This window comes from Cyprinodon tularosa, unplaced genomic scaffold (assembly GCF_016077235.1).
Source record: "Cyprinodon tularosa strain WSP-4 unplaced genomic scaffold, ASM1607723v1 ctg663, whole genome shotgun sequence".
Classification (NCBI taxonomy): Eukaryota; Metazoa; Chordata; class Actinopteri; order Cyprinodontiformes; family Cyprinodontidae; genus Cyprinodon; species Cyprinodon tularosa.
The window spans coordinates 376,593-403,716 of record NW_024039411.1 but is presented as its reverse complement, the minus strand read 5'-3'; the positions used below and the strand labels follow the sequence as shown (position 1 = coordinate 403,716).

The window sequence follows — 27,124 nt, the reverse complement described above, 5'->3', positions numbered from 1 at the left end:
CATGCTTCTCTATGCCCCCCCTCCCACGCCCCGCCCCCTGGAACATTTGGTCTTGAACCGCCACTCCTAATAATATAATCTAGTCCATTATGTAGCGGTTTAATCTCAAGCCAATCAGCAGCGCTCCACAAAAGCGAGCGGTCCAATCAGAGAGCAGTGCGTCTGTGGCGCTCCTCCTGCGGAGTTAACTTCACTCAGTCCGCTGCTTCTAACATGATTAAAGGTCGAACCCTCAGGATGGAGCGAAACAGAACAGAACCGGTTCCTTTTTACACCCACAGAGGTTAAAGCTCCAGCAGCTCCATGGCTTGGAGCGGCACCGAGTTCCTCCCCCTCCTCCCGCGCAGGAACCCCCGGCTGGACTCCTTCCTGAAGCGGAACACGGAGCGGGCTCTGTACGAGCGGATCCGGACCTATGAGCCGTGCGTGGTGGTGTCCGACCTCATTAACAAGGTCTACATGTATGCAGTGCTGACTGATGAGCGCGTGTACCTGACGGAATACTCTCCACGCGCGCTGACCACGGCCGTGAGCTTCTGGCGCGTGCGTGACATCGAGCTGGTGAGTAAAAAAAAAAAAAAAAAAAAATGAAAAAGGGTGATTTTTATTGTTTAAATTCAGTCCTGATGGACGTACATCATGGATAAGAGACATTCAACGGCAGGGGAGTCAATAATCTGTCAAAGAATAAAATAAAATAAATTATATTTTATTATTACTGGAAAATGTTCAGCATGTTTAGAGTTTTTCTTTCAGGGCATTATTCAATTCTATTTAGTTTATTTCTATAGCGCCAATTCACATCATGTCATCTCAGGTCACTTTCCAGTTCACCAGATCATCCAGTCAGATTAATTCAAAGTTTTCTATCTAAGGAAAACCAGCTGATTGCATCGACTCATTGACTCTTCAGCAATCCCTCACACTAAGCATGCTTGTAGCGACAGTAGAGAGGAAAAACTCCCTTTGAACAGGAAGAAACCTCCAGCAGAACCAGGCTCAGTGTGAGCGGCCATCTGCTGAGGCTGACTGGGGTTCAAGGAGACAGAAGCAGACATAGAAAAAGAAGCATAGATACAAAAGGCAACTGTCAACCAGCTCAACAGGCGGCCCCCGTCCAGGAAACACACAGCCAGGCAGACGAGCTCCGAGCCAGCTCCCATGTCAGAGGATGAAGAGAGCACATCCAGTTAGTCACAGTCAGAGAAACAGGACTACACTGGAAAACAGGCCAAGCTCCAACATCACTCTTGGAGTAATTTTGGTTGGTTACCAAGTCCTACGATGGTTCAGTAATGATCCAGGGTTTCTTTTATTCGTGGATGTAATTCTCACTGCTGTCTTGTTTCCCAACAGAAATGTCTCTGTTTCCCCTTTCAGGCAAACTGAGATTAATACATTTGGTTTTCATCTGTTCTTAAATCCAAGGATAATTGCTTTTAAAGAACATTTTTACCTTACTTCCTGCTGCCACATGGGTTCTTTGTGTTTCTCTCCCACGATTATAGAACCTGGATGGTGCTAGCTTCATGAGGCTGTTCTTTTAATACCTTATTTTGGGAAAAATAAAGTAAAGTTCATAATTATACAACAAATGAATATCTGCCAAAATTGTTTTATTTAAAATCAATTTAATCTATAATCATTTTGCTGCTGTAAACACCAGAATGTCCCCATTGTGGGAAAATAAAGGGATTTTCTATTCTATTCTAAAAGATGATTAACTGATTAAAAAATCCCTGATTGATGATTATCTTTAAACAGAGCGACCAAATGAAGAAGCGGAAAACAGGTCTAGTGTTAATGCATCACCACTCAACCAGTCAGAAACATTTGCAGCTAATTCCCTCAGCTTGTTATGTCAGAGGTTTAACAGTAATCCTTGTCTGTATTAAAGTGACAGATTAGAGCAGGAGTTGAACTCTGATGGCCTTTTATAACCGCCGGAGATCAACCGAACTAACCCTGCTCTTTAAACTCACATTTAATCAAGCATGAAAATGTCTCTGAAATCATGACGTTTGAGGTGGTTTTAAGATAATCAACCTAAATAGAACATTTATGGTGGAAAATTATAAAAAAGTCAAGAGTGATTTATTTTATGTCTGATTTATTTCTATAAAATCTCAGTGGATGCGCTTAAAAACTTAAATATTTAATTTTATGAAAGCTTTGAGTTTTAGCTCTAAATGAAATAATTTTATGTTTTGTGTTTGCAGGTGAACGACCTCCCGGACTTCCTCAGTGCGAAGGACAGGGAGCGCTGTCAGCACATCCGGATCACCTACATCCCCGAAAAACCCGCAGAGAAGGACCGTGATTGGTCACAAAGGGAAAAGAAGAGACTTCCTCCTGTGGGTCCGCCCTCTCGCAGAGCCAGCCACTGTCAAATTAAAACACATGACTCAAAAGGTACAAATGTGTATTTTCATGTCTTTAATTTGAAAGATTTATTAAAGTCGATGGTTATTAATTATTTTTAAAGTAGTGTAGCGCTGATCCTATTATAATAATTGATGAAAGCCATTATTATGCTAATTAACAGCTGGGTTTTATCTTTTGTTTCTTCTACTTTGCTTGTTACTGCCCCCTAGTGGGGAATATTTAAAGGGCGTAACAGTGGCACTAAAACCAGAAACAAACAGGGAAAGGAATAAATGATTCCCAGATATTTCCCCAATAAAACTATAGTTGTATACATATATTTGATCTGGTTTGTATATTTTAAACCTGGTTTGGATAAGAGAATATTTCCAATTCCATAATTTCCCTCTTAAATTATGTTGTTTCGTCTCGTTTTAGTGCCTTTTAGTGAGAGTTAAATTTGTGGAGGACACAGATTGATTCTAGGCTAAACTCGATCCTGGTGGAAAATCAGTGATCTGATCCCTGCAGAGGGCAACCCAGAGGTTCATGTAACATTGTTCTCCTTTGTTCTGAAATCTGTACCTGTAATCCTAACCTTGTTGTGTCTCTGCTTCCCCCACAGGATATCCTGCAGACAGGTGAGCAGACAAACACAGACACAAGTCTGTATTTCTAGCCATATTCAAACTGTGCATATAATCCATCTCAATAAATGCATTTATGCTTCATCTAAACCTCAATCAAACAATACCTCTAAACTCAACTTCTGCACAGGGGATTATCATTAGGACATCATTATCATTATCATTAGGCCTAGGCTTCGCTCCCTATGAGGCCCATCAGTCTACAGTAGCTTAATAAACTAGATAAGCTTCTTGTTGGAAACAGAAATGAATGAACAGTACCTGACATTTTTTTTCAAACCCAAACTTAATTTCCAAGCTTTCAGTATTTGTAGTTTTCCTCACAACAGATAAACATCTTCAGCTCAAAAGGCCGTCTGTTCCTCAGACGCTCACTGAAGGAAACCGATACTGGCTACTGCCATCTTTAATTATTAAGCAGTTGATTAAAGCAGTAGAGATGAGGAGTTCTCTAGAACAGTATTCTATTTTCCATGTTTTGGCTCCTTTTTAAACAGTATGTTTGGATTGAGATAGAGGAAATGCAGGACGATGATGTCGAGGATGGAGGCCTTTGATTATGGGCCGCATCCACCGCCCCTCTTTGTATTTTCCAAAAATGAGCTTAAACATGTATTTATTGAATGCTTTCCTGTTGTTGAGAACATATGTACGGAGGAGGATTAGGGCCACTGGGGAAAAATAAAAAGTTAACTGATTTTTACATTTTATTTCAGTTTAGTGTGGGAAAAAAAGTCAGAATTCTGAGAAAAAAGTCAGAATTCTGACTTTTTTCCTCTAGAATTCTGACTTTTTTCTCAGAATTCTGTCTTTAATCTCAGAATTCTGACCTTTTTTTTCCTCAGAAATTCTGTCCTTTAATCTCAGAATTCTGACTTTAATTAAGAATTTCTGACTTAAATCTCAGAATTCTGACTTTTTTTTCCTCAGGATTTCTGACTTTAATCTCAGAATTCTGACTTTTTTCCTCAGATATTCTGTCTTTAATCTCAGAATTCTGTCTTTAATCTCAGAATTCTGTCTTTAATCTCAGAATTCTGACTTTAATCTCAGAATTCTGACTTTTTTTCTCAGAATTCTGTCTTTAATCTCAGAATTCTGACTTTTTTCTCAGAATTCTGACTTTTTTCTCAGAATTCTGTCTTTAATCTCAGAATTCTGACTTTAATCTCAGAATTCTGACTTCTTTCTCCGAATTCTGACTTTAATCTCAGAATTCTGACTTTTTTCTCAGAATTCTGACTTTAATCTCAGAATTCTGACTTTTTTCCTCAGAATTCTGACTTTTTTTCTCAGAATTCTGACTTTTTTCTCAGAATTCTGTCTTTAATCTCAGAATTCTGACTTTTTTCTCAGAATTCTGTCTTTAATCTCAGAATTCTGTCTTTAATCTCAGAATTCTGACTTTTTTCTCAGAATTCTGACTTTTTTCTCAGAATTCTGACTTTTTTCTCAGAATTCTGACTTTTTTCTCAGAATTCTGACTTTTTTCTCAGAATTCTGTCTTTAATCTCAGAATTCTGACTTTAATCTCAGAATTCTGACTTTTTCCTTAAAATTCTGACTTTTTTTCTCGGAATTCTGACTTTAATCTCAGAATTCTGACTTTTTTCTCAGAATTCTGTCTTTAATCTCAGAATTCTGTCTTTAATCTCAGAATTCTGACTTTTTTCTCAGAATTCTGACTTTTTTCTCAGAATTCTGACTTTTTTCTCAGAATTCTGTCTTTAATCTCAGAATTCTGACTTTAATCTCAGAATTCTGACTTCTTTCTCCGAATTCTGACTTTAATCTCAGAATTCTGACTTTTTTCTCAGAATTCTGACTTTAATCTCAGAATTCTGACTTCTTTCTCCGAATTCTGACTTTAATCTCAGAATTCTGACTTTTTTCTCAGAATTCTGTCTTTAATCTCAGAATTCTGACTTTTTTCTCAGAATTCTGTCTTTAATCTCAGAATTCTGTCTTTAATCTCAGAATTCTGACTTTTTTCTCAGAATTCTGACTTTTTTCTCAGAATTCTGACTTTTTTCTCAGAATTCTGTCTTTAATCTCAGAATTCTGACTTTTTCCTCAGAATTCTGTCTTTAATCTCAGAATTCTGACTTTTTTCTCAGAATTCTGTCTTTAATCTCAGAATTCTGACTTTAATCTCAGAATTCTGACTTTAATCTCAGAATTCTGACTTTTTTTCTCAGAATTCTGTCTTTAATCTCAGAATTCTGACTTTAATCTCAGAATTCTGACTTTTTTCTCAGAATTCTGTCTTTAATCTCAGAATTCTGACTTTTTTCTCAGAATTCTGTCTTTAATCTCAGAATTCTGACTTTTTTCTCAGAATTCTGTCTTTAATCTCAGAATTCTGACTTTTTTCTCAGAATTCTGACTTTAATCTCAGAATTCTGACTTAAATCTCAGAATTCTGACTTTTTTTCCTCAGAATTCTGACTTTAATCTCAGAATTCTGACTTTTTTCTCAGAATTCTGTCTTTAATCTCAGAATTCTGTCTTTAATCTCAGAATTCTGTCTTTAATCTCAGAATTCTGACTTTAATCTCAGAATTCTGACTTTTTTCCTCAGAATTCTGTCTTTAATCTCAGAATTCTGTCTTTAATCTCAGAATTCTGTCTTTAATCTCAGAATTCTGACTTTTTTCTCAGAATTCTGTCTTTAATCTCAGAATTCTGACTTTAATCTCAGAATTCTGACTTTAATCTCAGAATTCTGACTTTTTTTCTCAGAATTCTGTCTTTAATCTCAGAATTCTGACTTTAATCTCAGAATTCTGACTTTTTTCTCAGAATTCTGTCTTTAATCTCAGAATTCTGACTTTTTTCTCAGAATTCTGTCTTTATTCTCAGAATTCTGACTTTTTTCTCAGAATTCTGTCTTTAATCTCAGAATTCTGACTTTTTTCTCAGAATTCTGACTTTAATCTCAGAATTCTGACTTTTTTCTCGAGATTCTGACTTTTTTTTCTCGAGAATTCTGTCTTTAATCTCAGAATTCTGGACTTTTTTTCCTCAGAATTCTTCTTTAATCTCAGAATTCTGTCTTTAATCTCAAGAATTCTGAATTAATCTCAGAATTCTGACTTTTTTCTCAGAAATTTCTGACTTTTTTCTCAGAATTCTGTCTTTAATCTCAGAATTTGACTTTAATCTCTGATTTCTGAACTTTTTTCTCAGAATTCTGACTTTTTTCTCAGAATTCTGTCTTGTAATCTCAAATTCTGGACTTTTTTTTCAGAATTCTGTCTTTTAATCTCAGATTCCTGTCTTTATCTCAGAATTCTGACTCCCCTTTTTTTCTCAGAAATCTGACTTTTTTCTCAGAAGTAAATTCTGACTTTTTCTCTGAATTCTGTCTTTAATCTCAGAATTGCTGAACTTTATTCTCAGAATTCTCGACTTCTTTCTCCGAATTTGACTTTAATCTCAGAATTATGACTTTTTTCTCAGAATTATGCCTTTAATCTCAGGAATTCTGACTTCTTCTCCGAATAATTATGACTTTAATCTCAGAATTCTGACTTTTTTCTCAGAATTCTGACTTTAATCTCAGAATTCTGACTTTGATCTCAGAATTCTGTCTTTAATCTCAGAATTCTGTCTTTAATCTCAGAATTCTGACTGAATTCTCAGAATTCTGACTTTATTTTCAGAATTCTGACTTTTTTCTAAGAATTCTGACTTTTTTCTCAGAATTCTGACTTTAATCTCAGAATTCTGACTTTTTTCTCAGAATTCTGTCTTTAATCTCAGAATTCTGACTTTTTTCTCAGAGAATTCTGGTCTTTTAATCTCAGAATTCTGTCTTCTAATCTCAGATATTCTGACTTTAATTCTCAGAATTCTGACTTTTTTTCTCAGAATTCTGTCTTTAATCTCAGAATTCTGGGACCTTATAATCTCAGCATTCTGACTTTTTTCTCAGAATTCTGATCTTTAATCATCCTGAAAATTCTGACTTTTTTCTCAGAATTCTGTCTTTAATCTCCAGAATTCTGACTTTTTTTTCAGATTTCTGTCTTTAATCTCAGAATTCTGACTTTTTTTTTTTCTCAGAATTCTGACTTTAATCTCCAGAATTCTGACTTAATCTTCAGGAATTCTGACTTTTTTTCTCAGAATTCTGACTTTAATCTCAGAATTTGATTTTTTCTCAGAAATTCTGTCTTTAATCTCAGAATTCTGTCTTATCTCAGAATTCTGTCTTATCTCAGAATTCTGACTTTTATCTCAGAATTCTGACTTTTTTCATCAGAATTCTGTCTTTAATCTCAGGAATTCTGTCTTTAATTCAGAATTCTGTCTTTAATCTCAGAGATTCTGACTTTTTTCTCAGATTCTGTCTTTAATCTCAGATTCTGACTTTAATATCTCAGATTTCTGACTTTGAATCTCAGAATTTCTGACTCCTTTTTTTCTCAGAATTCTGTCTTTAATTCAGAATTCTGACTTTAATCTCAGAATTCTGACTTTTTTCTCAGAATTCTGTCTTTAATCTCAGAATTCTGACTTTTTTTCTCAGAATTCTGACTTTAATCTCAGAATTCTGACTTTTTTCTCAGAATTCTGTCTTTAATCTCAGAATTCTGACTTTTTTCTCAGAATTCTGACTTTAATCTCAGAATTCTGACTTTTTTCCTCAGAATTCTGACTTTTTTCTCAGAATTCTGTCTTTAATCTCAGAATTCTGACTTTTTTTCCTCAGAATTCTGTCTTTAATCTCAGAATTCTGTCTTTAATCTCAGAATTCTGACTTTAATCTCAGAATTCTGACTTTTTTCTCAGAATTCTGACTTTTTTCTCAGAATTCTGTCTTTAATCTCAGAATTCTGACTTTTTTCTCAGAATTCTGTCTTTAATCTCAGAATTCTGTCTTTAATCTCAGAATTCTGACTTTTTTCTCAGAATTCTGACTTTTATCTCAGAATTCTGACTTTTTTCCAGAATTCTGACTTTTTCTCAGAATCTGACTTTTTTCTCAGACATTCTGTCTTTAATCTCAGTATTCTGACTTTAATCTCTGAATTCAGACCTTTCTTTCTCCGAATTCGACTTTAATCTCAGAATCTGACTTTTTTCTCAGATTTGACTTTAATCTCATGAATTCTGACTTCTTTCTCCGATTCTGCACTTTAAATCTCAGAATTCTGACTTTTTTCTCAGGAATCTGTTCTTTATCTCAGAATCTGACTTTTTTCTCAGAATTCTGTCTTATATCTCAGAATTTTGTCTTTAATCTCAGGAATCTGACTTTTTCTCAGAATTCTGACTTTTTTCTCAGAATTTTCGGACTTCTTTTTCTAGAATTCTGTTTTAATCTAAGGAATCTGACTTTTTCCTCAGAATTCTGTCCTTTAATCTCAGATTCTGAACTTTTTTTCAGAATTTGTCTTTATATCTCAGAATTCTGACGAAATCTCAGATTTCTGACTTTAATCTCAGAATTATGATTTTTTGCTCAGAATTCTGTCTTTAATCTCAAGAATTCTGACTTTATCTTCAGGTATTCTGAATTTTTTCTCAGAATTCTGTCTTTTATCTCAGAATTCTGCACTTTTTCTCAAGAATTCTGTCTTATCTCTGAATTCTGTCTTTTTTCTCAGAATTCTGGCTTTAATCTCAGAATTCTGACTTTTATTTGTTTCTCAGAATTCTGACTTATATCTCTGAATTCTGACTTAAATCTCAGGAATTCGGACTTTTTTTCCTCAGAATTTCTGACTTTAATCTCGAATTCTGACTTTTTTCTCAGATTCTGTCCTTTAATGATCAGAATTCTGTCTTTAATCTAGAATTCTGTCTTTAATCTCAGAATTCTGGTACTTTATGCTCAGAATTCTGATCCTTTTTTCATCAGAATTCTGTCTTTAATCTCAGAATTCTGTCTTTAATCTCAGTTTTCTGTCTTTATCTCAGAATTTTGACTTTTTTCTCAGATTCTGTCTTTATTAATCTCAGAATTCTGACTTTAATCTCAGAAAATTCTGAACTTTATCTCAGATTTCTGACTTTTTTTCTCAGATATTTCTGTCTTTAATCTCAGAATTTGACTTTTAATCTCAGAATTCTGAATTTTTTCTAAGAATTCGGTCTTTATCTCAGGAATTCTGACTTTTTTCTCAGAATTCTGTCTTTAATCTCAGAAATTATGACTTTTTCTCAGGAATTTCTGTCTTTAATCTCAGAATTCTGACTTTTTTCTCAGAATTCTGACTTTAATCTCAGAATTCTGACTTTTTTCCTCAGAATTCTGACTTTTATTCTCAGAAATTCTGTCCTTTAATTCAGATTTCTGACTTTTTTTCCTCAGAATTCTGTCTTTAATCTCAGAATTCTGACTTTTTTCTCAGATTCTTGTCTTTAATCTCAGAATTCTGACTTTAATCTCAGAATTTCTACTTTTTTTTCTTCAGAATTCGGACTACTTTAATCTCAGAATTCTGTCTTTAATCTCAGAATTTCTGACTTTAATCTCAGAATTCTAACTTTTTTTCTCAGACAGAAATTCTGTCTTTATCTCAGAATTCTGACTTTTTTTTCAGAATTCGTTTTAATCTCAGAATTCCTGACTTTTTTCTCAGAGATTCTGTCTTTTAATCTCCGATTTCTGACTTTTTTTTCTCAGAATTCTGACTTATCATCTCAGAATTTCTGTCTTTAATCTCAGAATACTGATTTTTTCTCAGAATTCTGTCTTTAATCTTTAGGAATACTGTTTTAATATCAGAATTCTGACTTTTTTTCTCGGACGGAATTCTGTCTTTCATCTCAGAATTCGTCTTTTAATCTCAGAATCTGACTCTTTTTTCTCAGAATCTGTTTTATCTCAGGATTCTGTCTTTAATTCAGCATTCTGACTTTTTTCTCAGGAATTCTTCTTTATCTCAGAATTCTGTCTTTAATCTCAGAATTCTGACTTTTTTCTCAGAATTCTGTTCTATTATCTCAGAATTCTGACTTCTAATCTCAGAATTTCTGACTTTAATCTCAGGATTCTTACTTTTTTCTCAGAATTCTACTTTTTACCATAATTCTTACTTTTTATCAGAATTCAGTCTTTACACTACAGAAAACTTCCTTATACCACCTACAACATCCAACAAACACAACCTCACAACTTCCAAAAAACACATCCAACATACTAAACCACACCTCCAAATCCAAAAAACACTACAACATCCAAAAAACATCATTACAACATACAAAAAAAACACATCCGTGCTCCACAAATCAGAGTGATCCCATCATGATGGTCGCACATAGATCTCATGTGTAAATATAGACGCAACGACGAATACCGCTATCGTTTGGTGTAACTACATGCAAAAGAATGATCTCTGATACTCACGTGTATTCTCTAACTCACCGTACAGAATAACCTTGACACTCAGCACTATCTCCTCATAAATGCTAAAAGACTCATAAAAGAGTGTGTAATCTCTAGTTAGGAGATCAGAGTGAGACTCGCACATGTAGACCTAGCTAACGTATCTAACGTGTAGAGATAGTATTCTGTTCACCAGATAAAACAAATGACTTGCCTCTCAACTCCTCCCCTCTCTCTCCTCTAAGAACCAACTCCCCATGATAGTGTCAAGTTGTGTCAAGAAAAGACAGAGAACTCTCTCCCTCATGATCCAAAGTCCCATATTAAGATAACCTCACCTCCATATTCAACATGTATCTCTGTTAGAGAAATACAGAGAAGAGAGATTATACTCATGATAAAAGAACATAAGAGAATAAAGTACTCCTACATCTGCCTGTGTCATCGAAAGGAGAACATAGAGTAAGGATAAGAACAATCATGTCATAGAGTACAGATACTGTGACGAGCTACTAAGTCACCTCTGTTGTAGAAATGTGTCTGAGTGTAGTGTACCTCTAAACTCTCACCTGTGTAATATTAATGTGTAGCCATGATCGTGAGTCATGTATAGTATAGTCACAAAATACCTCATGAATGTCGAGAAGAAAAATGTGCAGAGACGCACACCTGTGTAATCTTTATACATCATCCTGCACATCGAATCTACATTGAATTCCTCATAGCTCACTACACTCTCTGTGTGTGTCTCTCTAAGAGCCCACGACACTCTTCACAACTAAACATGGAGATGTTCTTTGGCTTATACATTATCTCTCAAAGTAGAATAGTCTCATACCAGAGTGACGAGTGAAGTGTACTGTCACTTCACAGAATTACTATGTACACTGTTTATGTAAGTCTCATGAACTAATCAGTTTTACGACATTCAAAGCAGAGCAGAGACTGTCAAGCTATAATGTGGAGTGTCACGCTTAAAGTGGCATGCACTCGAATGTCTTTGCTGTTGTTGTTTTCGGAGTGATGTAGTCAAATTATTTCAGATGTGACTGACTTGATATTTTCTGTCCTGTTTTAGAGAGGTCTTCTTGACAAGAGATGTTATGAGATAGTTAGTGATTCTGCAGCAAACCAGGCAGAGATGTTGTCTTAGTATATCTTCCATTCATGTAGTATTAGTGTGCCAGTATTGAAGTTGAACTAGATGGTTCATGTGATATATGGTGTCTAAAGATGGTCAGTGAGTTCTCTGTAGTCTGTGATAGGTGTGTTCAGCCAAGTGTCTAGCTCGTGATATGATACCCGCTCTTTTGAGTGTCAGGATGAAATGTGATATAGAGTAGTTTTGAATCGCATCTAGAGATGAGATGCTGTCTAGCGTCCCTCGTTTGATGTGTGCGCTCAGGAGTGTTCGGTGCCAGTGTAGATATAGTGTCATGGTGTTTAGGAAGATATGTTCGGTAGCAGAGTGATGTGAGACTCTTGGTGTTGTGATTGAGACACTCGATGTGTGATGAGATACTTTAGCTCATTCAAGCGCTCATGTGTATGTGCATGCCACTGTGAATGTTGCAGTGAAGCACTCTTGAGTGATATATACAAGTATGTTGTGTGAAGAAATGTGTGTGCGTGTCTTGATCACGGCGTACAGTAGTGACTCAATAGCATAAGTAGTGTACTGAATTTTTTATTGTCGCGCTAGGATAAGATTGTGATAGTGAGATACAGAACAAGATTGTAATGTAGAAGTAAGTCACGTGATAGATGGTTCGCTAGTGTAGTATACTTGATTGTGTTCTGACACTGTTATGTTGTGTTTCCGTGTTGTAATAATAAGCGTGTGACCCTAGATAGATAGAGATACGCTTGCTGTGTTCTGTCTGGCCTAGCTATAATTCATACACTGAAGAGTCCTGTCCAATGTGTAAGGTCTTTCTATGTAACGCTCGATCTCTGCGTCCACTGCTGTATCTAATAGTGCCACGATGTAATCTCAGATCTGACTGTTGATGTGTTGCGAGTAGGCTGATATGTGTCTTGTATATTGTCTGTAGTATCTTAGTACCTCGAGTCGCGTGATTTCATCGTGGATGTGTTCTTTTTTGCATCGTGTCTCTGTGCTTGCTCACAGAATAAAGAGTCTAGGTGTGGCTCTGTACTGAGACGAGCTTGGTGCGTATCGATGTGAGGACAGTGAAACGCTCTGATTGTGACGTGAGACTATGGAGTTTTTGCGAGAGAAAAGATGTTGTAGATTCCATGTCGGCTATAAGTCTGATAACTGTCGTGTGTGGGTGTATGAGACATGGTAATAGATCTGTCAGAGGTAGAACGCGCTCTCTTGTAGATTGCAATTGCACTAAGTGAAGTGCGCGTGAGACACGCTCGCGTTGTGTGTGACTGTGGTAGTTTATAATGTGTCTTGTCTTTAATCTCTAGAGAATTCTGACTTTTTTCCTCTGTGAAATTCTGTCTTTAATTCGAATTCTGACTTTTTTCTCAGAATTCTGTCTTTAATCTCAGAATTCTGACTTTAAATCTCAGAATTCTGACTTTTTTTTCCTCAGAATATGTCTTTAATCTCAGAATTCTGACTTTTTTCTCAGAATTCTGTCTTTAATCTCAGAATTCTGAACTTTTAATCTCAGAATTCTGAACTTTTTTTCTCAGAATTCTGTCTTTATCTCAGAATTCTGACTTCTTTTTTCTCAGAATTCTGCCTTTAATCTCAGAATTCTGACTTTTTCCTCAGAATTCTGTCTTTAATCTCAGAATTCTGACTTTTTTCTCAGAATTCTGACTTTAATCTCAGAATTCTGACTTTTTTCCTCAGAATTCTGACTTTTTTCTCAGAATTCTGTCTTTAATCTCAGAATTCTGACTTTTTTTCCTCAGAATTCTGTCTTTAATCTCAGAATTCTGACTTTTTTCTCAGAATTCTGTCTTTAATCTCAGAATTCTGACTTTAATCTCAGGAATTCTGACTTTTTTTTTCTCAGAATTCTGACTTTAATCTCAGATTCTGTCTTTTAATCTCAGAATTCTGACTTTAATCTCAGATATTCTGACTTTTTTTCTCAGAATTCTGTCTTTAATCTCAGAATTCTGACTTTTTTCTCAGAATTCTGTCTTTAATCTCAGAATTCTGACTTTTTTCTCAGAATTCTGTCTTTAATCTCAGAATTCTGACTTTTTTTTCTCAGAATTCTGACTTTAATCTCAGAATTCTGTCTTTAATCTCAGAATTCTGACTTTTTTCTCAGAATTCTGTCTTTAATCTCAGAATTCTGTCTTTAATCTCAGAATTCTGACTTTTTTTCTCAGAATTCTGTCTTTAATCTCAGAATTCTGTCTTTAATCTCAGAATTCTGACTTTTTTCTCAGAATTCTGTCTTTAATCTCAGAATTCTGTCTTTAATCTCAGAATTCTGACTTTTTTCTCAGAATTCTATCTTTAATCTCAGAATTCTGTCTTTAATCTCAGAATTCTGTCTTTAATCTCAGAATTCTGACTTTTTTCTCAGAATTCTGTCTTTAATCTCAGAATTCTGACTTTAATCTCAGAATTCTGACTTTTTTCTCAGAATTCTGACTTTTTTCTCAGAATTCTGACTTTTTTCTCAGAATTCTGTCTTTAATCTCAGAATTCTGACTTTTTCCTCAGAATTCTTTCTTTAATCTCAGAATTCTGACTTTTTTCTCAGAATTCTGTCTTTAATCTCAGAATTCTGACATTAATCTCAGAATTCTGACTTTAATCTCAGAATTCTGACTTTTTTTCTCAGAATTCTGTCTTTAATCTCAGAATTCTGTCTTTAATCTCAGAATTCTGACTTTTTTCTCAGAATTCTGACTTTAATCTCAGAATTCTGACTTTTTTCTCAGAATTCTGACTTTAATCTCAGAATTCTGACTTTTTTCTCAGAATTCTGTCTTTAATCTCAGAATTCTGTCTTTAATCTCAGAATTCTGACTTTTTTCTCAGAATTCTGACTTTAATCTCAGAATTCTGACTTTAATCTCAGCATTCTGACTTTTTTCCTCAGAATTCTGACTTTTTTCTCAAAATTCTGTCTTTAATCTCAGAATTCTGACTTTTTTTCCTCAGAATTCTGTCTTTAATCTCAGAATTCTGACTTTTTTTTCTCAGAATTCTGTCTTTAATCTCAGAATTCTGTCTTTAATCTCAGAATTCTGACTTTTTCCCCTCAGAATTCTGTCTTTAATCTCAGAATTCTGACTTTTTTCTCAGAATTCTGTCTTTAATCTCAGAATTCTGACTTTTTTCTCAGAATTCTGTCTTTAATCTCAGAATTCTGACTTTAATCTCAGAATTCTGACTTTTTTCTCAGAATTCTGTCTTTAATCTCAGAATTCTGTCTTTAATCTCAGAATTCTGACTTTTTCCTCAGAATTCTGTCTTTAATCTCAGAATTCTGACTTTTTTCTCAGAATTCTGTCTTTAATCTCAGAATTCTGACTTTAATCTCAGAATTCTGACTTTAATCTCAGAATTCTGACTTTTTTTTCTCAGAATTCTGTCTTTAATCTCACAATTCTGTCTTTAATCTCAGAATTCTGACTTTAATCTCAGAATTCTGACTTTTTTTTCTCAGAATTCTGTCTTTAATCTCAGAATTCTGACTTTTTTCTCAGAATTCTGACTTTTTTTTCTCAGAATTCTGTCTTTAATCGCAGAATTCTGACTTTTTTTTCTCAGAATTCTGTCTTTAATCTCAGAATTCTGACTTTAATCTCAGAATTCTGACTTTTCTCAGAATTCTGACTTTAATCTCAGAATTCTGACTTTAATCTCAGAATTCTGTCTTTAATCTCAGAATTCTGACTTTTAACTGATTTTTACATTTTATTTCAGTTTAGTATGTGAAAAAAGTCAGAATTCTGAGATTAAAGTCAGAATGGAAAATGACACCAAATGCAAACCGTCACAAGGATGAGCATGACAAGGAAGGGCTATAGATACTGCATGCATCATTTAGGGAGTTAACATTGGATTACTTCTAGAGCTTTTTGAGTTGTTTACTGTCACAGGTAGGAGCTTTGGCCGCAGAGGAAGTGTTGGGGCCGGGATTATTTAAGGAGGACCGGCCCTCACATGCTGAAATTAGGACCGGCCCACCGGGAAAAATGTCCACTATCACAGATTACCAGATTACCTACCTTAAAGATTGTTTTTACTAAGCCTATTTTAGTATTCATTAAACCAACATTTCTATATTTTCTGTTTGACTATGTTTTTGCCTCGTTTTTATCATTTCTAAATTCCTTGTTTCTGAATTTCAGACTTTGCAGATGATCACACGTTAAAACAGGCCTAGCAGATGTAAGTTTCCTCCTCCCGTTGCAGATCTGTTGTCTCTGCCGGGTCCCTTTGGGACGCCGTTAACTCCTCGGTAGATCAGTCAGGAAGCGGCACGTCGACGTTATTGAGACGAAGAAAGGAAGCACAAACAGATTTACTGTCACTGGCCTCTGAATGGTTGCCTGGTAGCAATGAAGGAAACTGATGCACAGGATGTAAACATCAGAAAGTGTAAATGTGCTTATCTGCTGCACCGCTGGGATGTCATTAAATGCACTGGTTAAAAAGAAACAACGAAAGAAACGAAATCCTGCAGGAGCAGCAGCAGCTGTCTGTCAGCTGTTCATCACTTAATGAGGACAAAGAACAGCTGAAGACGGAGCAAGCAGCAACGTGTTGGGATAAAAGTTCAAAAAGGGAGGAAACTAAAGCTAACTGTCCTCAGCTGCAGGTTTTCTTCCAGAGTAAACGCCATTCCACCTTCTGTGTTCACCCAGCTGGTGGAAGAAGGAGGAGCTAAGCCCGGTGCTGAAGACAAGCCGCTCTGCTTCCTGCCCTGACCCGGAGACTCTGGGCCTCCTGAGGATCCCTCACCCTCCATCTCAACTTCTCTCCTCCTACTCTCCTCCTTCTCCTTCATCGCCGGCAGAAGAAAGCCTGAAAACAGCTGAGAGCGGTCAGGTACGGACGGATCAGTCTGGTGAAGATCGAAATTATTGATGAAGAATGAAAATAGATCAATTCAGAGATGGGAACCAATGCAAAGGCAATAATGTCATAAAATGAGTTGATTTTTAAGTGGGAAAGACAGAAGAACATGCTGTTGCGATGAGACAGGTGTCTCAGGAAAAACAGTAAAAGGCTAATAGAGTCTGGATTACTGTTGGGTTGATGGTGGAGATTCTCAGTCATTAAGCTCAGAGTCATTCCAGAAAAGTTTATAAACAATCCACTGGACTTTGTTTCCATGTTTGAAGACGTTTCTCTTTCTTCTTTGATTTCTGACACTTTGAATTGATGAAAACTTCCTGGATGGGAAGCAAAACGTCTTCAAACTTGGAAACTAAGTCCAGTGGATTGATTTTCACTTTTTTGGAACTGTTCTGTTTTTCAGTTAGTTAGTTCGTTAGTTCTTTCTTTCTTTGTTCCTTCCTTCCTTTCTTTCTTTCTTTGTTCCTTCCTTCCTTCCTTTCTTTCTTTTTTCCTTCCTTCCTTTCTTCCTTTCTTTCTCTGTTCCTTCCTTCCTTCCTTTCTTTGTTCCTTTCTTTCTTTGCTCCTTCCTTCCTTTGTTCCTTCCTTCCTTTGTTCTTTCCTTCCTTCCTTCCTTCCTTCCTTTCTTTCTCTGTTCCTTCCTTCCTTTCTTCCTCTGTTCCTTCCTTCCTTCCTTCCTTCCTTCCTTCCTTCCTTCCTCCCTCCCTCCCTCCCTCCCTCCCTCCATAATGCTACTGAGCATTTAAAAAAAAAACATTGACATTTACTTAAGCATATTTGCTTACTTTAACACAATTGTTTAATGTCCTACCCTGCTAACATGAAACCAATGTGTTAAAGTAAATAAATACATTTAAGTAAATGCCAAAAACGGTTGCATTATCTTTTTCAGTGAATGTTTAAAGCCAGTCTAAATAAATGTGTCTGAATGTCAGGAGGCAGTTTGTTCCAGAGCCTCGGCTCAGCCACTGAGAACATCCCCAGCCTTTGAACCTAGCTGTAGGAATTAACTCTAGCTGTGTTCCTGACGGACACAGATTCAGCATTAGGGGCTTTAACAACGAACAGCAAAATGCAAAAAAATAAAGTTGATCTTAAAAGAAAACTGAAGTAAGGAAAGAGTAAAAAAAGACAGAATGGTTTTTCTCGAGATCGATACGACCTAAAAAGATTTTTCCTTTGTTCAAACACGTAGTGGATAAAAGCTAGCCATGACCACAGTGTCAATCTGCTTTAAAACCCTCCAACTGATGACTCCAATCTTTAGATTTTGAAGTGAAAAACATAAAAACAGAATAAGAGCAATTTTCCAATTAAAGGATTATCTGTGTTTTTTAATTCAAGTGAAGAAATTGCCCTAATGCCAAAGGGAAACATCTGGAGATCATCTGCATAGAAGCAAAGTCCAGGCTGACTCTGGCTGTAACCAGGGGGGGGTTACCATTAGGCAATACTAGGCAGCTGCCTAGGGCCCCAAGTTCCTGGGGGCCCCATAAAACTCTGTTTCCATGTATGGTTAATACAACTATTCCTTATTTGTGCACATTAATTATGTTTTTGATAAAAAATCCTTTCTTTAAAATGTCATCAGAACGCTGATAATATTACGTGTGTGTCTTCTGGCCTCTGCTATGTAAGGTGGAGGATCCGTGATGGTGTGGGCTTCTTCCTCTTCCCTCTTCTGTCAGTAACTGCTAGAGCTGAACTCTTTGTTAAATCTTGTTAACTTGCTGTCATTCTGCTTTAGGTGACCAGAAGGATCGGCTCAATCCTGACCCGTCTGCTAAAACGGGACCAGGAAAACGTTGTGGGGGGGAGGGAAGCTGAGCTGCATCTTTACGCCGTTTCTCAGACGTCCACCCTTTACCTCCACCTGCAGAGCTCATGGAACAGCTTCATCATTGTGGGTGGAGACACAGAAGGCAGACAGGTTCCTTTGTTAGAGGCTCGTCTAACAGCAGCGTGTTTGTGCCTGTGTGTTCAGAAGTCCACATTACTCCTCGATCCGCTCTACAGGAGGAGAAGCACCACGTCGTCTGACTCCATCAGGTTGGAAAAGGGCCTTTGTCTTTGAATTAGATTTAACAGTGTTTGTCCTGAATGAAAAATATCAAAAAATCAACCAGAAATACACGACTGCAAGAGGGAAGAATGCCAGACCGATTCCTAGAGATGGAAAAAGGTCTTGTTGGTCGGCTGACATGAAAAACACTGTGATTTAAACTGAGATCAGTTGGAAATAAGCTGAGGTTACTGTTTGGTTTTGTTTTGTGCAGCGAGGAGCGGACGGCTCACCTGTTCGCTCAGCTGAGCGCGGAGCTCCTGCAGGACGGGATCAGCCTGGAGAACACGTACCTGCTGCTGCAGGAGCTGAAGACCGCCGCTCACCGCAACGTCGCGCTGCGGAGGCACTTCTGGAGGGTGAGAGGTCACATCAACAGCTAAGATCTCCATCCTTTCGTACCTTGTTTCACTCACACAGTTCTTTGCTTGTGTTTCCAGTCTGGCGACGTGTTTCTCTTCCTGGTTCAGACTTTGGAAGAATGTCTTCAGGGCTGTCAGAGCCTCAGCGGCGTTCACTCCACAGATCAGCTTCTGTAAGAGAAGAAACTCAGCCTCCACCTCCAGGGAGCATAGAGGGTTAGGTGGATTTAAGGTTAATGTAAGGAAAATGTTACTGAACTATCAGATATGAGTCAGAAAATAAGATCAATCTAAGATCAAACCTGTTTAATTAAAAATTTTCAATTTAAACAAATATAACTTTAGGTCAAAAACACGCTGTACACTGCAAAAACGGTGTCAAAATGAGTACAAATGTCTTAAATTAAGTGTATTTACCCTTAATTTGAGCAGGTAAATAAGATGATTTGCCAATGGAATGAGTGTTTTTACTCTTAAAATAAGGTATCCACCTATTATGCACCTGAAATAAGACAATGCAAATTTTTTTTTCTTGTTTAAAGTGTAAATTGTCTTGTTCCACTGGCAAAGTGTCTCACTTCAATCCTTAATTCAAGATGAAATGCACTTATTTAAAAAAAAAAAAGACTTATTTAGATTTTATTTTGAGTCTAGCTTTCAAAATTAGAGAATGAAAACAGACTTTAAACCAATCAATATCTAATTACAATAAATAAAAGAGTCTTTGTGAAGATTTTCCAGCTAATAAAATAAAGACTTTTCCCTCTAAAGTTTGATCCCATCATCAGTTGAATAAAGGCTTCCTCACTGCAAAAAATCTAAATCTAGATAAGTAATTTTCTCTTAAAATAAGTGCATTTGTTCTTGTATTGAGGAGGTAAAAGAGACATTTTGCCAATAGAACAAGACAATTTACACTTAAAATAAGAAAACACCATTGCATTGTCTTATTTCAAGTCCATATTATCTAATTATCTTATTTTAAGAGTAAAATTACTCATTCCATTGGCAAACTATCTCATTTACCTCCTCAAATTAAGGGTAAATACACTTAATTTAAGAATTTTTTACTCATTTCTAGTAGATCGTTTTTGCAGTGCTGTGCCACACTTTTTCCTTCCACTAAACTTTTCATTGATATGCTTGGGTGCAAACCTCTGTGAGCATTTGAATTCTTCAGCAATGACTTTTGTTGATTTTTATGAAAGATTAAAAATTGTAATTTTAAGACTAGTCAAACCTGTTTAATTAAAATTTTCAATTTAAACAAATATAACTTTAGGTCAAAAACACGCTGTACACTGCAAAAACGATGTCAAAAGGAGTACAAATGTCTTAAATTAAGTGTATTTACCCTTAATTTGAGCAGGTAAATAAGATGATTTGCCAATGGAATGAGTGTTTTTACTCTTAAAATAAGGTATCCACCTATTATGCACCTGAAATAAGACAATGCAATTTTTTTTTCTTGTTTAAAGTGTAAATTGTCTTGTTCAACTGGCAAAGTGTCTCACTTCAATCCTTAATTCAAGAAAAAATGCACTTATTTTAAGAAAAAATGACTTATTTACATTTTATTTTTTTGCAGTGTAGAGAGTCTAGCTTTCAAAATTAGAGCTTAAAGGCACACTATGCAACATTTTTCAGTTAATTAATGTGATCCATAACGTTTTGGATGATTAAATGAGTCATTTCAGGTCGAACAAAGGTTTTCTCGGCCGCCCTGGTGGTCTGTGGGGGAAATACCGTAGTTGCAATTGCAGGAGCCCTCGGCCTGCACCCACAGGCTCAGAAGTCTCGTGCATCGCATCAGTCGGTCTTGCTTTACGGCAAGAACTGCTACACGCCCCCAGTTAAAAGCATGCTTGTTGCTAGCGCAGTGGCGATATTTGTTCAGTTGTAGATGTATGAAAACATGCTAAACTTTCAAACTCGAAAATTGGAACAAAATAGTCCCTTACCGCAGTAGACATGGTGATTCGTTGCGTTCGCCTGTCTGCTAAGCTCAAAACAACCGCGCCTGGCTTGACGGAGAAACCAGGAGAACAGCTGTGCATATTTACGACAGTGCACTTTTACTTTCGCCCTCTGGGGGGAGCCTCGCTGGAAAATCAACACCGGTTGCATAGTGTACCTTTAAGAGCATGAAAACAGAGTTTAAACCAATCAATATCTAATGACAATCAATAAAAGAGTCTTTGTGAAGATTTTCCAGCTAATAAAATGAAGACGTTTCCCTCTAAAGTTTGATCCCATCATCAGTTGAATAAAGGCTTCCTGTGCCACACTTTTTCCTTCCACTAAACTTTTCATTGATATGCTTGGGGGCAAACCTCTGTGAGCGTTTGAATTCTTCAGCAATGACTTTTGTTGATTTTTATTAAAGAATAAAACTGTAATTTCAAGACTAGAATAGAGGGATGGTAGGAGTGAGATAGTGGTGAGGTGTGGGCTGAGATTAAATGCATCGAGAAGAAAACAGCTTATTTCATTCTAGTTAATAAAAACCATACGGTTAAGGTTTGAACTAGTCTGAGATTAGATGACTTTTTCCGAATAAACTTGTTTTTAACGCTGCTGATCCTGTTCAGGCTGAGCACGCTGATCGTCCAGACGATCGCCATCATGTTCAGAGAGACGGAGGTGGAAGCAGCCAGAAGCATCCTGCTGTTTTCTAAAAAGTAAACCCAAAAAAAACTGTTTCATGGAGCCTTGATATACAGCGTTCTGTCATGACATTATTTCCCTTCTGCATTTAATTATGTTTTTACAAGCTGTGTGGATTTGAAGTCACTTTTGTTTTATAATTGGAGTGAAATGAATCAATTAAAGACGCTCATTTCAGGGCTTTTTTAAAATCAATTCTACCAGAAAAATAAAAATCAAATTTTCTCAATGGTCATGATTTAGTTCTTCATGGCTTCTGCTCCCTTTATTTTAAAACCAGAGGAAACTTTCTCCTTATTTCTTCCGCATTTATGTCTAATTTGATTGTTTTTAAGTCGAGTTCCCTCAATAAAAAAAAACCTGCCTTCAGCTTTCATACTGAATTTCTGCAGGAAATGTAAAAATGCATTTTTCTTTTCCTTTGTAGAGGCGCTCTTATCTGCAGACTGCTGCTCGCTTTAATATGCGATCCCGATGTTGAGAAGCAAAGCCTTGGATCTGCCTCTGAAGTGAGCTAATTACTGGTCCCACTTGAAAAATGTGTTTAAATACGTTATAAAATGATCTGCTACGTTTTCCAACCTTCAGCTTCAAGCTTTACTTTCCGAGTATTTGGACGCCGCCTGCTGTCTGCTGTTTGAGCTGCTGCTGTTGGGCTTCGAGGTAAGTTCCGGAAAAACGGGATGAACTAGAGAGAAAATAATCCATACATTTTTCCCCATTTATATAGGTGCCGCATCTGAAAAAATAGGATTTAGTAAACAAAAGTGCATCTAATCTCCCACATATGATAACAGCAATTACCTTAGATGTGCAGATCTATTCCAAACTTTCTAACTTCTAATCATAAAAAGATCATATTCTGGATGAAGTAAAGAAGGAGCTGCAGCTCAGGTCCTGTTTACACAACAGGATTCCTTTAAAACCTAGATGTTCTCTCCTGTTTCTGCTAACACATCTATTTGGTCACATTTAATTAAAATCCCTTCGTTCCTTCGTAGAAATGATAAAGGAAACCAAAACATTTTCAAATGAGGGTAGTTTCAGAGAAAAAGTGAGCCTTCGGTAGCCAAAGACGAATAATTGAAAAATAACTCAAACTGAGCCTTGGATATTAATGGCTCCGGTTCGCAGGTTAGAGGTTAATTGATATAAAGCAACAAAAAAAATACTGAACAAGTTCATCTGTTTGGAAAGAATAAAGCACAATTCAGTTCCTGGACAATTCAAAGTGCTTTACACACATTAGATAATGAAATAGAAGAAAAATAAAAGCAAATAAATTTGTAAATCCAATAAAACGGTTGGACCTCATCCTTAAACTAATAATTCTTTAACTCCATCAGTCAAAGGCAGCTCTAAACTAACTGACATCAAAGATCTCAGGCTTTTAGCTCTTTTCCAGTCTGCTGGGAGTTTGTTCCAGATCAGTGGAGCATAGATGCTGCTTCTCCATGTTTGGTTCTAGTTCTGTGTGGACAGAGTGGGCTGGAACTAGAAGACCTGAGTGGTCTGGGAGGTAGATCCACTGACAGCAGATCTGTTATGGATTGAGTCGCTGATCTATTCAGTGATTTCTAGACTAACAGAAGGAATTTAAAGTCTATTTTCTGAGCTACAGGGAGCCAGAGGAAGGACTTCAGAACTGGGCTGCTGTGCTCTACTTTCTTAGCTCTAGGAGGACACGAGCAGCAGCGTTCTGGATCAGCTGCAGCCGTCTGATGGACTTTTTAGGCAAACTTATGAAGACACTGCTGCAGTGATGGATTCTACTAAAGATAAATGCATGAAGGAGCTTTTCTAGATCCTGCTGGACATCAGTCCTTTAATCCTGGAGATGTTCTTCTGCTGATCAAAGATTGACTTAGTAACTGCCTTTATGAGCCTCTGAAGGGAGCTAACACTGGATCTCTGCTCCTTTAGCCTGAAGATTATTACCTCAGTTTGGTTTTAATCAGTTGGAGAAAATGATGGTTCATCCACATATTGATCTGTTCTAAGGATCTAACCAACGCTCTGATGGGTTCATAGTCACCTGCTGACATTGGGATGTAAAGCTGTGTGTCGTCTGCATGGTTATGCTAACTGATCTGGTTGTTTGATATTATCTGAGCTAAGGGGAGCATGTAGATGTTGAATAGAAGGGGCCCCAGAACGGGGCCTGGAGGAACCCCACATCTGATTTTTCTGGTCTCTGATTTAAAGTTTTCCTACAGGTAAAAAACAATTCTTGCTAAAAATAATATACCAGCCTAAAGAAAAAAGCACAAGGTTTCTGTTAAACTGTTAAGCATGGAGGCGGAGGGCTGGTTATCGGGAATCTTTCTATCAACGCATGTAACATAATCTCTGCGGTATACCGGGTTATCAACAAGACAATGACCCCCAAAAGGAGCAGATTGTGCAGCCCATGTGCAGACGCTTTGGTCCATTAAACGGCCATCGCAGGTTCGAGTCCCAGCCTGGTGACCTCTCCCGCATCTCCATCCCTCTCTAATCCTGTTTCTACTTTTAAAGGATACAAACATAAAGGCTGCTAGAAAAGAAAGCAGGTATTGAAATGGCCCGGCAAACATTTAGACTCTATGAAAATATCTAAGCTTTTAGAAGCAAAACCTTAATGAACCAAAGCAGAGCTGACAAAACGCCTGGAAATAAATACTGAGACGTGTTTATTATTTTAAGGTTCTGCCTCATATTTTATGTCATGTTTATATTTAATCAGGGTTTTCTATGGAATCAGAAAGGGGTCAAAATGTTTGTAAACTTTTAAATCTTAGTTGAAACTGAAAAAATAAAAGTCGAAACAGGAAAAAATAGAAGTGTTATTTAATGTCAAATTTTTAGCTTATAATCTGAGAAACTAAAAAAGCAAATGTAAAATAATAAGTATTTTATCTAAATTCTTCCCCTCAGCTTGAAAAAATTGCAGTTTTAGATTTTCAGATTCAAATCCATTTCTTTCAGTTTCTATTTTATTTATTTTTTTGTTTTGTTTCAATTTTTTTATTTTTTTTAGTTTCAGGAATTTTTTACACTTTTAAATCAGTTTTTTTTACATTCAGGTGTTGACCCCAATCTTAACGGAATAGGCGGGGAAACGTGATTGAAAGCTTGTAGCAGCGCTGGAGAGTTGTCCAGTTGCATTCATGGACTGTGGGAAATCCAACACAAAATTCTCTGCAGCATTTATTTCCCTTTTTGGCAAAATCCTGTGAAAAATATTACGTTAAAGACATTTACAGCGGATAAATAGTTAAATGCAACATGGAACTGGATGCGCTGCTGCAAGCTGTCAATCACGTTTCCCCGCCCACTCCCGTCAGATTGGGTTAAAAAATCTGAATGTGAAAAAAACTGATTTGAAGGTGTAAAAAAAAAAAATTAAAAATCCAGAAACTGAAAAAAAAAGAAAAAAAGAAACTGAAACTAATGGGTTTGAATTTTTAAAAATGTAAATGTAAGTGCTATTAAAGTAGTGAACTTAATTTAGATTAAATTCTTACTATTTTATGTTTGCTTTTTTGATTTTGCCTTACATTATAAGGTAAAAAATTCACATTAAATATCAACTTCTATTTTTTCTGATTCATCTAAGATTTAGAAATTCACAAACATTTTGACCTCTTTCTGACTCCATAGTTTCCTTTCATCATTGCTGTAATACTTTTAGCAGTCAGTGGACTGACAACACCTTCAGAAAGAATCAAATAAATTTTTTCATAAATTTAGAATAACTTACATATAATAACACTTATTTATTAAATAAAATCCATTGGAAGTGTCTCCTTGTTTCAGACCAGCAGGTGCTTCCCTGGAGACAACTTTGTGACGGTGTCCTGGATCCTCCGGGTCCTTCAGCCTCATCCTCACATGGTAAATATTCCCCTCAGAGAAGTTCCTCTATTCATCTCCAACATCTGACCTCCGATCTGTCCTCTGCAGCCGTCCTTCATCCATCACCAGGCCCAGCAGCTGGTCAAGGTTCTGTCAGACCAGCAGGAGTCCATCCTGAGCCCGGTGCAGGCCGTTCTGCTGTTCCAGCGCTGCCGCCTCCTGCTGGCCTGTCTGCAGTACAACAACCAGCTGAGTCAGCACCTGCAGTCACACTTCAGGGAGGAATTCAGGTACTAGTCATCTACAGCCTGCACTGACAGCTAGTGGGAAAACAGAAGATAATGATCCTATAAGCATCACTTTTAAAGGAAAAGTCAGATCAGCAAGGAATAACCGATGGATCATTATCTATAAAACGAATACGTTTGCAGTGATTTAATGAATTTAGCGTTAATTGGTGAAAAAAAATATAAAACAATCATTTTCATCGTGATCACTGAGTCTGGGAGCGGACATTTTTGCCCAAACATAGTAGCCCCTCCCTCCTGCCATCTTCCAGCAGTGACGTCACGGTGCGGTAAGCCTAGCGCCATTCTCCCCGCTTTCCAAGCTAAATCAATGGGAACTACTAGACACATCTGCAATCAACAACAATTATTGAAGATTTCCAGAGGACTTCACCATTGAAATTCACCAGAGCTATAGTGAAACTGACAATGCCCACGTGCATGGCAGCTGGATGCTGGAATACATCGGGTAAAAGTGGAAAAAAAGAGTTATTCCACCTTTATGATTCCTGATCCTCCACGGACGGGTTGGTCGTTGGATCGCCAACTTGAAGAGGGAGGATTTGCCATCGAACTTCTGGCCAGAGAAAAAACCCGTAATATGCAGCCAACATTTGGAAGAAGAATGTTTTCAAGATGACTTGGATAATAGCGCGTTGTGACAAACACCAGATACAGCACTGGGACTTGATCAACAGCCGATACCGCACCGTGACAATGTCACTAACCAGTAGGTGGCAGTAGTGTTCTTTGACAAACATGGATGCCTCCAGTAAAGCACATTCACATGAAAATTTTTCTGAATTAGAAACACTTATTTATTGAACAGGATGGAATAATTTCATATTTAAAGAACTTGCAGAAGTTTGAATTCTGAATAAGACCGGACTTTTCTTTTAACTGCGGTAAAATAAGAATAATCAAAGGTAGTTAAAGACTGGAAGACAGCTGAGAACTTTAACATAGAACATAAAGACTTCCTGAAAAGATCCTTTATCTATGATGAGTTACTTATAAAATATGGCAGCCTTAAACTCCTTATTAAGAATAATCAGACTCAGTCAGTCTGAACAACCTGGTTCTGTCTTGCAGGTACATTGTGACTCCAGCCGGTGTCGAGCAGAAGCTGCAGCCTCATTATCCCATCTGTAGACCGACTGTTAGACTAGTCCAATCTATCTCCACTCTCATCCAGCAGAGATGATGAGGCACCAACCTTCCCTGTTCACTCTCTTAATGTGACTGTTCAACCTGCATGTATATTAAGCACCGATAAAGGATGTGCCTTTAGCATCTTTATGGGTCCGTATTACTGAAAATATGGACTCTGTTTTACATCAACCAGGCTGGAGAAAACTCATATATTCTTTAACAGTAAGTTATTATTGTTGTACAATAAAACATTTTTATTCTGCTTCCATTAAAAACACAAAAAAACACCAAGGCTGTAATGTTCTTCAAGAAGGAGTTGAGATACAGGCGAACATTTCTAAGAAACTTTCCTTAAAGTCGTAGAGAAGCGGCT

General features: G+C 36.8%; 1 protein-coding gene across 1 annotated transcript; it reads left to right on the top strand.

Moving 5' to 3' along the window:
• The first annotated feature begins 175 nt into the window (after window positions 1-175).
• Window positions 176-26,986, top strand: cunh12orf56 (chromosome unknown C12orf56 homolog). The gene is made up of 14 exons (XM_038267156.1): window positions 176-561; window positions 2,220-2,412; window positions 2,990-3,005; window positions 16,171-16,354; window positions 18,132-18,287; window positions 18,369-18,433; window positions 18,661-18,805; window positions 18,887-18,981; window positions 21,400-21,489; window positions 21,903-21,984; window positions 22,064-22,138; window positions 25,274-25,351; window positions 25,421-25,602; window positions 26,692-26,986. The coding sequence occupies exons 1-14, from the start codon at window positions 304-306 to the stop codon at window positions 26,801-26,803; spliced, it is 1,731 nt and encodes a 576-aa protein (XP_038123084.1). The 5' UTR covers window positions 176-303; the 3' UTR covers window positions 26,804-26,986.
• The last annotated feature ends 138 nt before the right edge of the window (window positions 26,987-27,124 follow it).